Source organism: Lates calcarifer, linkage group LG17, assembly GCF_001640805.2.
Source record: "Lates calcarifer isolate ASB-BC8 linkage group LG17, TLL_Latcal_v3, whole genome shotgun sequence".
Taxonomy (NCBI): Eukaryota; Metazoa; Chordata; class Actinopteri; family Centropomidae; genus Lates; species Lates calcarifer.
The window spans coordinates 3,322,389-3,335,339 of NC_066849.1; the positions used below are offsets into that span (position 1 = coordinate 3,322,389).

A 12,951-nucleotide genomic window follows, 5' to 3' on the forward strand; every position below is an offset into this window, starting at 1 on the left:
GCGTGTGTGTTTATTTATTTATTTATCTATTTTTTCACAGATATTTTTATTTCCAAACCACCCCCAAACCCCGAGGATACTCTTGATTCTAGTAAGTTGTCTTACAGAAGTGTCATACTATATTATTCCCATTATTTGTATTTTACTCTTCTTCTTTATATATTTTCATGTATGTCTATGTACTGTATGTGAATCCACAATTGTCAATATTCAATACATAAATAAGACATGAAATAGGCTATTCAGTAACACGAATAAATCGTATAAAATGTATAAATGAATTTATAAATAGAGAACCATTTTAGGAAATTTTAGGCAGCATGTGAAGCTATTAAGCTAAATCAAAGGAAAGGTTATTTACTATGTCTGTTAACTGTGTTTATTTATAGCAGCAGCCTTTAGCTGGTGATATCAGAATTACTTTAGCAGTGTTGTTGCCCTGGCTAACAGGAGCTAACTGACTAAATGTGGGACCATTTGTTGAGCTGGCGAGTTTAAGAGAGGCAGAGGCTATGTTCTTTTCAGGAAGGTGAAAGTGCAGTAACTGGTCACAACTCCACTGTTGTGAAAGTGACAGCATGTAATAAAAACTGTTTTTTAAAAAAGGACATCTTTAAGTAAAAATTCCTATTTCCTGACATGCTGTTGGTTATCTAATAACCCAAACCCCAAAAAACCCATGAAGACTGTTATTATGAAAATAGGAATGATAGTTCATAATATGAGATCAGTTCAAATAATTTCTTAAATTATTGTTTTTATATGTAATTCTTATATTTTACACAATTTATTCATGTGATTATTTATTTAATAACGTCTTATTTATTTGTTTAATAATGAAAGCTTTTGGGCTCCATTCAGTTTCTGTTTGAAAGGTTTTAAACATGCCCAAGTTGTCATGTCAACATGTATGAAGTGTATGCTGTTTTTTTTTTTTTTTCTTTCCCTCCAGACCCACTGTATGTGCTGGACACTCCAACAGTGGTGGGAATTGCCTTTGCAGCCTTTGTGATTGGGGCTCTGTTGACCGGAGCCCTGTGGTTTATCTACTCACACACAGGTAGGTCCTTTACCTGCTGCCCTACAGCCCGGGCTCACCTTTCCACAGTAATGAAAAGATAAAATGCAAAGGAATTTTCAAGCATGTCAGTGCCAGAAATGTGCCGCTGGGATTGCCAAACATCCTGCTGCTGACAGAGGCCATTTCACAATAACATATTGACTCCTCCACTGTAAATATATCCTGTTGGTCAGCAGCAAGAGCTCCTCTCTTTCCTGCCTTTGAATGTTTTTGGGGCTGCTGGGTGGTCAGCAAATATTCTCAGTACAATGCCTGGAGACGAGTTGGAAATTCCCCTTGTTGGGTGTAGCGGGTGCTCAGAGGAAAAGACACACAATCTGTCCATTAGATGCCAAGACTTTCCCCATCATCCCCAGCCTGCTGACCCTAGCCGACCCCTGAGAGGAAGTGCGTTCCCAGCAGCCATCTGAGTTCACCGTTGCATAGAGCTGCCCTGTTCTCGTTGGCCTTAGTGTTTGACTGGTGATATGCTATGCCACTGACCTGTTGCACCGAGGCCGATGTGTTCTCCATGGTCTTTCATAAACGCGGCCAGGATGTTTGAGTTTAGAAGTTTACAGTTTGGAAGGAGGTCACAGTTTGACAGTGTTGGTGGTTGGAGAAGTAAATCATTCTCCCAGATAGCTGTGAATTTACCAACGATACAGACACTTATCACAAAGGTGACAGTATCACAAACTGTTAAAAACTCCAGTCATGCTCAGTCATATTGAAAAGTGTTTACTGAGCAGGATTTCATTTAGCAGGAAAGATCAGCTGTCAGATTTTAGTACCCTTATCTTTATCACAATATTGGTATTGGCTCCTCTTTAGAAAGTCCCTTTATTTAAGCTTTATGGGTTTCCTCGAGTTACTAGCAATGAAAAACTGGTCAATTTTCCAAATATATTAGATGTCAAAAATGAACATCTATAAGGAACAGGTGTAGGGATAGTAGAAAAATAGATATGACCAAGACTCTAATAGAGACATGTTCCTGTTGACGTTATTTAAATAGGCCTTGGTTGTAGGGTAACTCTGGATAGACCTGTTAAGCTATCTTGGCTGAAATTACCTTATATGGCAACATTGGCAGTTCCATGTAAACCCCAAGAATGTAGATCCCCAAAACACCCACCAAAAATATCAGTTCAGAGTATATTTTAAATCAGTGCACAGTGATGAAACATAAAAACAGATCTGGGTCTATCCCCTCAGGGTCTGAGGACAATGTTCCTGGCCTCTTGAAAAACAGTTTTCCCTTTTTTTAAAGTTACATTTACTCATCAGAATTATATTTGGAGTTTTTGTATCCATTACAGAATACTCCATATAAGGCAATTAGAAGTATAAATGCTTTAAAAAGCCCCACAATATATTATTTGACATTTTGCTCATTATCTTGGCACATACAATAGGTCTGCATTCTGCCAGGGCTGTAGTTTCCTCTGCCAAGAGATCTGCTCTCCTCCTCTGCTCAGTTGGTGAAACAACATGCAAATGAAAAACTCAAACCAATTGTAAAAACAAGTTAAATCACTCACATGGGGAGAAATTTCACACATTACCTACTCTGAAATCCATGAGATTAGAAAATAATGGGGATCACACATACTACACAATAGTAAGATAAGCTATCTTGACAAAGAAAACAACACCAGCTTCCTTTTTTAAACAGGCCAGCAGCAAGGCTCTAGAGATGGTGTATTAGTATCATGTATTGGTCGGCTGGAGTTGTGTATCTCAACAACTGTTGTATGGACTGACTTCTGTTCAGGTATTCATGGTACTCAGAGCATTAATGCTAATGACTTTTAGAGATGCCCTGACTTTACTGCCAACAGGAGGTTGATATCTGTAGTTTTGGATGAAATTCTATTTTGTTACATTTGAATTGCTATGAAATTAGCTTAACACATTTATGGTTCCCTTCAGGATGGACTTTGGTGATCCATTCACTTCTAATCTAGTACCATCTTCAGGTCAGAGTTTCCATGTGTACAATACTTTGGTTCATGACCAAGACCTGCAAAAATGATGTTCCCATCAGCCTCAGCTGTATTTTGTATTCAGTGCTAGCATACTAAAAGGCTAAGATGATGATCATTGTATAATGGAAACATGGTACATATAATACAGTACCTGTTAAACATCAGCATGTTAGCATCGTTAGCTCAGGCACAGCCCCACAGCGCTGCTAGCATGGCTATATACTTTCAGTCTTGTTTTCTCCTATGTGTTTCTCATCCCCCTATCTGTCTTTTTGTCTTGCCTTGTGTGAGCTGCCACAACCTTTGTCCATAAAGATGTGATTTCTTTCTTGTAAGACAGGTTAGTTTTGGCACATTTCCTGAGCCTCCCTGTCTTTACAGCAGTCTGTCATGCCTGTAGGAGCTTAGAGGTCCTCAGAAAACTCTGCACCTCTCCTCTTAGATTAAAAAATACCTGGAGTCAGCTGAGACTTCAAACTTTAATTGGCTGGGCTGATGACAGAGACTGAGACAAGTTAGAGACAATAGATTTTTCTCTCTTTCTGTATTAGCGAGTTTCAGAAGGAGTTTTGTATTTGTAAGTTTGGAGTTTGACTGCGCTGTTGCTAATTCCCCATCCAAGGTGAAAGGAAAATTGTCACAGCGTATGTTCAGTATGTTCCTGTGACATAAAAACCTCTATCTCTCCTATCTAGAAAGATTATATTGCACTTGGGAATTTATATTTCCTCAGACATATGAGGTGAATCCAAGTCCCTTTGTTTAGTAGAGAGCTTGATCTTGTGAAAAACTGCTGGCAGCTCTGCTCTGGTAAACATTAGCAGAACTGAGGGGCCCTAAAGAGGGAGTGGGATACAGGACTGCCTGTGGACACATATGCCTATCATATATGCAAGCACTCACATACACACACTAGTTTCAGCACATACTGAAGTTTGGATAGAAAAATCTTTGTGTATAGTTTAATTTTAGTGTGTAGAGTGTAGAGAAGCTATGAAGCAACCAAGGGACAGACTGCAGGAATAACTGTGCCAAAAACTCAAATGAAACACAGACTGGGCCTTATTTCAAAAGCTGTCCATTGTCTATCAGACATTTTTGTAAACAAATGTTATTTGCCCCTTCATTTCAGCGTTGGATCCAGAGAGTCTACAAAATGACATGCTTATTTAGACATAGAACAATAAACCAGTCAGTGGTTTGAGCTCCAGTCAAAAGGTCCTATGTTGTGTTTGCCTGCCTTATCTACTAAAGCCAGCCTAATTGATTCCAGATAACAAAAGAAATGAACTCCATGAACAGGAAACCTCCTCTTCTCTTTTTGTCTAAAATATCATCTGCCACAGAGGATGTGACTGGTTGTTTTTGGGCTTTCTAAGGTGACATCTTTAGAGACCTAACAGTTGAAAACACTGTGAATCTGCAGCAGATTATGCTTTAAGATGGTTAGAGCAGATGCAGTCCAGAGTTCTTGTATGCCTGTGCGCATTTGCCATGTGATTTTACTCAGAGTGAATTTATCTACATAGGGCTGTAATAAAGAATAAAAGATTTTGTTAAACTACAGTACAGAGTAGGGACAGTCATAGTAAACAGTAGAAGATTAACAATATTCTTCCCTTCAAATATAAGAGAATGAAGGCATTTTGTAGCTTCAACTAAATCAATTTGTCATATTCCTGCCTACCTCTGGCTTTTTCTGATACAAATACATTTTTTTCTTTCTCCCTTTGGTCCAATTCCCTCCCCCTCCCCCTCCCTCTCCACTCCCTCTCCTGCTCTGTGTCTAGGTGAGACAGCTGGCACACAGCAGGTCCAGCAGAAGTCTCAACCCGCCTCTGAGAACAGCAGCGCAGCCCACAGTATTGGCAGCACACAAAGCACACCCTGCTCCAGCAGCAGCACAGCGTAGCCCAGGACACACCCCAGCAGGAGGCACAGCCCTGCCATGGCACAGGAAGGGCCCGACGGTTCACTAGGGCTGGTTTGTTGATTTCCTTCCATGAAAGAAATTATTTTTGGGGGATATGATAGGAAGGAAAAAAAAAAGATTTTAAAACAGAAGAAAACACACAATAACCCTCTTAGGTCTTGTGTAAGTCTCCTTGTGTCACTACAAGTGTGTGTAGACAAGTGTACTGTCCTGGTGATATTGGTCTGTAACAGTTCTCAGACCCAGCTTGGCAGTCTCACTTTATATCTAGTACAAAAAACCACAAGAAACAAATGTGAGTTTATACCAGGCGTTTCTTTCTAATCCAAATGCTGCTTTTTTCTGACCACAGCAGAGCCTTTTGTTTACCTTAAATGGTTTGACTTAGGCTCTTGGAACAAGCAGGTGTACTCCAAAAGCAAGAAATAGCAGTGATGTCAGTAGTAAGTGAGATGTTGATGGCTGGACTGTAACCCTCAAAGTGGCAAAGGAGCAAAGCAACCACTATTAACGTGCAAACAAAAGTGCAGTATGAACAGAAGTCATCATCTGGACCCAAAGAAAGATAATGGCTTTTAAAAGATGCAAGGTGTAGGTGATGAATGTATACAGAAGAGTCAATGCCAAAAAATGTGAAAGACAAATGTGAAAGTCGTGCTGATAAAATGTCACATTTTATAATGAACTCATTTCACTCATGCTTCCCTAATAAGGGATTTATACACACAGGCTGGTAAAACATATTTTATCAGTGCTTTCTTTACAGTAGTTGTAGTGATTCACTTCAGCAGTTGGAGGTCTGAGTCTCAGTTTCATAGATGATCCACAACTTCACAGGGGCATTATGGGTTCCCTTTTATTAGTTGTTGTTAATGGAGTAGTTCAACATTTGGGAAATACAAAGATTTTCTAATCCAAACGTTAGATAAGAGGATTGATACCTCTCTATTATCTGTGACTTAAGTATGGAGCTCAATACAGGAGGTGATTAGCCTAGCTTAGCATGAAGAATGTAAGCAGAGAGAAATGTTTTAAAGAAAAAGTTACAGAAAGAAACTTCCAATGTGTTGATTAGTGAACTTTTAAGGTTTTGGTAAGTGTATTTTATTTTGAACAGCCAGGTTTGCTAGTTTCCCTATGCTGGTTTTTAATGCTAAAGTAGGCTCATAAATCCCAAAAATACACCTACCAGCACCACCAAGACACATTAATTCACCTGTGATGAATTGTCTGTTGAATCTGTGCAGAAACAGAAAAGTAAAACAATTAGTTTGTGTTTTTTAGGGGGGAGTTTTGTACAGTAACTTTTCTTGAAAATGCTAAACTAAGTTAATCACCTCCCAACTCAAGCCCCTTTCTTATCACACAGACAATAGAGTGGTTTTGATCTTTTTATTTTGCTCTTGTGGAAGAAAACAAATTTCCCTAAAACTTTTCTTTTAAAATGTATATATTTTTGTAAATATTGTAAATACTCCAAAATATGAGGAAGAGGGTGAAAATTATGTTTTTGTACTTCTGGATTAGACAGTGAGGAAGTTTTTACCATGTCATATTTTTAGGACACAAATTCTTACTTATGGCCCAGCGTAAATGATGTAGGTTGGGTCCTCCTGCCTGCCTCTTTGCACTGAGGCTGCCACTAAACCCTACTGTCATTATTGATCAATCTTTTATAATTAATCAATCAGCAGTTTTAGTTAGTGTTAGAACAACAACAGACAACGGCCAAAATCCTCACATTTTTAGAAGCTGTAAAAAATATTTGGTGTTTCCCCTTCATAAATCACTGAAATGATGATTGATTTTCTATCAGTTTGATATTGTAGTCTCATCAGACAGATAATTATTTTATAAAGCCAAATGTACAGTGTATGGACTTCCTTCTCACAGTTATTTTTGTATAAATCTTGGCACTGACAGTATGTTAAATAAGCTGTGGCTTAAGCTCTTTGTTATGGACATACATTTTTCAGGTGTTCCTCAAACTGTAACACCACAACTACCCCACCGTCTCAGAATAATATGAATGTTTGCTGTAGTGCCTTCCTTTTTTTAACTCATATGTGTTTTTATCTGACTGTGTGTGGGACTAACTGGGGAATTTAAGAAAAGAAGTTTCCCTTTAACAATTCAACCATGTCTCTGGTAAGGAGTAACAAAAAAACAGAATGTAGGTTATCTCAAAGCTTTTGATTTTCTTTTTCTTTTCATATGTAAACATGTATAAAGCTTCTACAGAGGGAACAGAGTATAAATATATATATTTGTGTATAAAATTATATTTTGGAATATATTTACCAAGAGAATTTTATTGTCATGTATGTGTGTAAGTACTGTGAATTGTGGATGTGCTCATACAAAACACATTTGTTTGAGATTTATTATGATTATTAATTAAAGCATCATAGCATGTTTTATGACACTAACTGATGAAAATTATTCAGCTCTTTTTTTTATAATCACACTTTGAGTTTGTTTCACTAGATAAAAAAAGTGGAAAATGAACATTTTTCTCTCGAAATTTTAAATTATGGAATTCTAAATAAGACAAATCTAGTTGTTTAAAAAATCCTGTCCATTTTTCAATAATGAACGTGTCATAAAACATGTTATGAGTTATGAGAATACCACATTACCACCAGATTATTTCCTCTGTGCATGGAAGACATACTTTGTTAACTCCTAGTTTGTTCAAACATTATTTTAGTTTGTTGTCTGATATTTGGATAGAAGTTTTATTTTCCCACTTGGCAATAATGACTCATAAAGGAAGCTGTTTCATTTTGATTAGTTTTGTATATGTGTGTTTGCTAAAATATTTTCATATGAAGTAAATAAAGCAGATGTTAAATTTATATATTTGAATCTTAAATTTCATATCTTTGAAGATAAGCTGTAGCAATGGATATTGAACTATATTTTTATGATAAATATTAGATTCAGATGTCACTACATAACAAAACCTGATCCCCAACCTGTTTTCTTCCTCCCATTATCATACACAATGATATTTATGCCCTTGATATTTATCAATACTAAACCACTGATGACAGCAGGTAAACCAAATTTGGAAAAGTAGAATAAATTCTAGATGTGAATACAAAATCCAACATTCTCTTACTTCTTAGTTTCTAGAAACTCAGCTGTTTTCACTAACACTTCAGACATCATTTTCATTAAGGTATATTAGAACCACTTGGCTATGGAGCAACTTTGGAGCTTGTTTGCTTTATCGGGCCTTGTGCCAAGAGTTAACTCAGTTACACAGTAAATACACAGCAGTCATATGTTGTGTGCTGTTGCTGTGCTGTTATCAAGCAGCATTATGTGAACAACAACACTGTGTCCCACTGTATACAGAATATACTTAATGAAAGCCCCAGGTCTTACAGAGTGGAAATATAATCAGCGGTCAGTGTGGGATTAAGGCTTTCTGACATTCCTGTACTTGTGTGGTTTCTCTTATCGACTGTGGTGAATCTGTCTCCCCATATGTAATTATCCCCTCCACCCCCTCATGTCATGCTGTTAAGCACCCGAGCCTCAAGTTATGCTCTGGATCTAATCTTCTCATTTTTTTATAATTTGGAGGTATTTTTTCACTCAACCTAATGATATAATTGCTGTTCAAATATCAACATTCCTCCTCCTCAAACCACCCTTCACTTTCCCTTCATGGCCGTGAATAAAGATAAGCAGGTATATGCTGTCAATATAAAATAATGATGCTGTATCACACAAATGAGTATTGTTAGTAAGTGTAATAACAGAGATCCACTGTATGACTCATATCTAATGCTGATCTGAAAAGAGCTGTAATCGGAGCACAAATCCATGTAACTAGTTATTGATTGTATTTTTTTTTAACCATTTGACTACCTCATGTGTTTTGATGAATGTGTAATTTGTGTGTTTGTATGCGTGCGAGTGTTTTCTGTGCCTATGTTTCAACTCAAGAAAAGTTGGAAAGCAGATTATACTGCAGTTTTATGATTTAGGGGCCCCTACCTGGTTTTGTTGCAGTTCACATTGAATTTTTTCAGTCTCAACACAAACAATGAAGAGTTTAATGCTTCCAGTGTTGGCAGGATTGCCTTTTTTGGGTGTTGTAAATGTGTAAAACTTTGGTTAGCAGTTATTGTTTCCTTTGGATTTTTTAACTTTTTATACGCTGTAAATATGCATGATGTTTGTATACCCATTATGTCCAATAAATTTTCATAATAATTCACCAGACTTGTGTGATGATTTCTCTGCCATTTTTGTTCATTTTTGCACCAAGCGAGCCAGATGTGTGAGGGTACAGTGTGGATACCCCCTGTGTGGATTTGGTTTAGAACAATAAGCTGTAATAATGATGTGTGAGGCTTGGCTCTGGTGCGGTGAAGTCATGACTCGTCTCTGGTGAGCTCATAAATGATACAGACCATGTGGACCTCTGGCTGGAGGTTTTTCAGCAAGGGGGGGGAGACCACTGAGATGAGTGTAATGCACAAGTCCCCACCACCACCACCACTGGCATCTTTGCTTTTGATTAGAGCTCCTCGGAGACGGCTGTAAGCAGCGTGCCTTGGAGTAGATTGGAAAGCTCTGTGATTGTAGTACGAGAGAAAGACGCCAAAGGCAAATTGTGAAGCAGCCTCTTGTTTATGCCAGCTCAGGTTTGAGTTGACGGGTCCACATGTCCCAAATCCTTCTGACCCCTTTACGGTCTTTGTGATGTCATATCTGTATCTTTCCCCCAGGCTGCTCTCTAGTCCAACCGATGACTAATTTATTGAATTCTTATTCAATTGCTCATCCACCTCATCAAGCTGTAGACTCTGATGTAAATATTTTCATTTTCCAGCTTCCCCCCTTCGGGTACCTGGAACACAAATTTGTTGTTCTGCAGCTAATCCATTTAGTCTCTGATTGCGTATGCCCCAGACAATAGTGCATGACAAATACAGGCTCAAATTAAAAGAGGCTTTCTGTTTTTTCTTCAGCTGACAGGACTCCAAACACTGACGCTGAGGAGAGCTGGACTAATTTAGACCAGACCTTTGGGTCCTAAACATGATTACTTGAATTAAGTTAAGTGAGATGCTCTGGAACTTTTTGGCTGGTTTACAACATCAGAGGGGGATGAGACCAGATTAACAGGCCGTGTGTACCCTCCCCTCACAGCACCTCTTCCTGTCCCCTGGCAAATAAATATAATGTGTCTGGAAGAATAACAGCACGTTGACGTTGCTTCACATTCTGTCCCACAGTTTGCACACACAGAAATGTATTTTTTGTGAGAAAGGTAATCCCTCACAAATCTTCATAGAGTTCTAATGTCAGTGAAAAATGTCATTGCAATGTAGCAACTGCCTCAGCTCTGCTGCATAGTCACACCTATTATACAATTTTTTTTTATGTATCTTCCATAGTGATTAGAAATGAAAAGCAGAACAGTGCTGCATTACACTGCAATCTGTCAGCCTCGACAGAGAGCTCAAGTTTCTCAATATTGTTTGTTCACACAGTGTATAGAAATCCAGATGCTCACAATAATCCTCCATTAGCTTGAACAAGTGAAAAATAAAGTCTACATTGTAATGCAATTCAGTGAGTACCTGAATTTTAAAACTGCATTAATTGAATCCATACACAAACTAACAGAGCAGGTGACTCTCAGCTGAAGCACTTCCATGGTTCTGATGAACGAAACAGAACGTAAAATGAACAATTACACAAAGAATACCTGGTTCTAGAAAAACAAAAAGTCTGTGTACAAAAAACAAAACAAAACAAAACAAAAAAACTTGAGGTCAGAATGTAACTACACTTCCCAAGATGCAAAGGAAAGAAACATCCAATAGCCAAACTTACAGTTAGGCCCAAAAATATTTGGACAGTGACACAAGTTTTGTTATTTTAGCTGTTTATGAAAACATATTCAGGATACAATTATATATCAATATGGGCTTAAAGTGCAGACTCTCAGCTGTAATTTGAGAGTATTCACATCCAAATTGGAGCAAGGGTTTAGGAATTACAGCTCTTTAATATGTAGCCGCCTCTTTTTCAAGGGACCAAAAGTAATTGGACAATTGACTCAGAAGGCTGCAAAAAAATAACAAGGCTGCATGGGTTCTTCCCTCGTTAACCTGTCATCAATTAAGCAGTTAAAAGGTCTGGAGTTGATTCCAGGTGTGGTGTTTGCATTTGGAAGCTGTTGCTGTGAACACACAACATGTGGTCAAAGGAGCTCTCAATGGAGGTGAAACAGGCCATCCTGAGGCTGAAAAAAAGAAGAAATCCATCAGAGAGATAGCAGAAATGTTAGGAGTGGCCAAATCAACAGTTTGGAACATTCTGAGAAAAAAAGAGTGCACTGGTGAGCAAAGATGTGGAATATTCTGCAATGGCCGAGTCAATCACCAGATCTCAACCCAATCGAGCATTTCACTTGCTCAAGACAAAACTTAAGGCAGAAAGACCCTCAAACAAGCAACAACTGAAGACAGCTGCAGTAAAGGCCTGGCAAAGCATCACAAAGCGTTTGGTGATGTCCATGGGTTCCAGACTTCAGGCAGTCATTGCCTACAAAGGATTCTCAACAAAATATTGAAAAGTAACATTTTACTTAGGGTTATGTTTATTTGTCCAATTACTTTTGAGCCCCTGAAATGAGGATCGTTTGTATAAAAATAGCTACAGTACTTACATGTTTAATCATATATTTTTGTTCAACCCCTTGAATTAAACCTTAAAGTCTGCACTTGAATTCTGTTGTAGTTGTTTCATTTCAAATCCAATGTGGTGGAATGCAGAGCCCAAATCACGAAGATTGTGTCACTGTCCAAATATTGTTGGGCCTAACTGTAAATTACATGGGCTGCTGGGTGTAAGCCATGATTACACTGTTGGAAAAAGTGATAACACAATGTGCAGCTTAAATGATTTCACTTTCTGGTTCTAAGTCCACTTTTAATGAATTTGGCAACTCTGACGGCTCATGGGTATTGTAGTCCTGTGTTTGAGAACACTGAAAAATTGTAAATGGGAATCCAAAATGGGGGAAAAAATACTTAAGTTGATTCTCCCAGTGTCATACCTCATAGTTATTCAAGCCTATGTTAATATAAAACACATTGATTAATGGTGCTTTAATCATGTTTTGGATGCTACTCCGTAACATCAGGATTCCCACCAGACTCTGATGTAGAACAATATACAATATGTATTAAAACCTGTGCAGCCACACCTCTCTCTTGATCTCTGAGTCTCAACAAGCTGATCGTATTGAGCAATAAAAGTGCTTATCTGGTCCAGATACTATACTTTTCTGCAGGGGGAGTCTTTTTCAGCCATGCTGAAACTGTAGCCTCTGACTGAGGTATGCTAACTTTAGCCTCACATCACAGCTGGTTCTTATGCAGCACAAAAATATAACTATGCTACGTTTCATATTGCTGCCAGAATCCATAAAGCGGTCTCATTTTTGCTGAATTGCACACTCCGTTTTGATTGTGGCACATGGGTACTGCATGTGTGTATTTTTTTTAGAGATTTGAGGCCCTCGTACTTCTTGCTGGAAAACACTAGAGTGTTTCCAGTTGGAAGGAAAGTAAAAAGCCTCTGTAGCCTAAAATTACACTGCTCATAATGAAAAAGCTCAATCATAACTAGAGTTATGCCACAAACATCTCCCAATCAATTAATGTTAACTTCTTTTTTTTTCTCTCTAGCCTTTTTTTCTTCATTTCCAAGCACTGGACTTTTGCATGCACATGGGCAATACACATGTCCACATACACACACGCACCAAAACAGAGTCCTTCCTCAATTCATAATTTTACTGACTGATTTGCTGCCCAAGCCACAAATCCAAACCTGAAAACATAAACAAACTGGAAAAAATGAGCCAGTACTCAGTCTCCCAGTTCATATGTCTGTGCTGTTTGGACAAACTGTCTTATCGGAGAGAGCTG

The 12,951-nt window shown here is 38.1% G+C and overlaps 1 protein-coding gene across 1 annotated transcript in view; it reads left to right on the top strand.

The window, feature by feature from the left end:
• Positions 1-9,218, top strand: part of tgfbr3 (transforming growth factor, beta receptor III) — a 69,389-nt gene extending 60,171 nt beyond the window's left edge. Inside the window, exons 15-17 of the mRNA XM_018669936.2 lie at positions 41-91; positions 953-1,060; positions 4,842-9,218. Of these exons, the coding sequence (XP_018525452.1) occupies positions 41-91; positions 953-1,060; positions 4,842-4,963 (281 nt within the window). The 3' untranslated portion in view covers positions 4,964-9,218. The remainder of the gene's footprint in view (positions 1-40; positions 92-952; positions 1,061-4,841) is intronic.
• Positions 9,219-12,951: the final 3,733 nt, after the last annotated feature.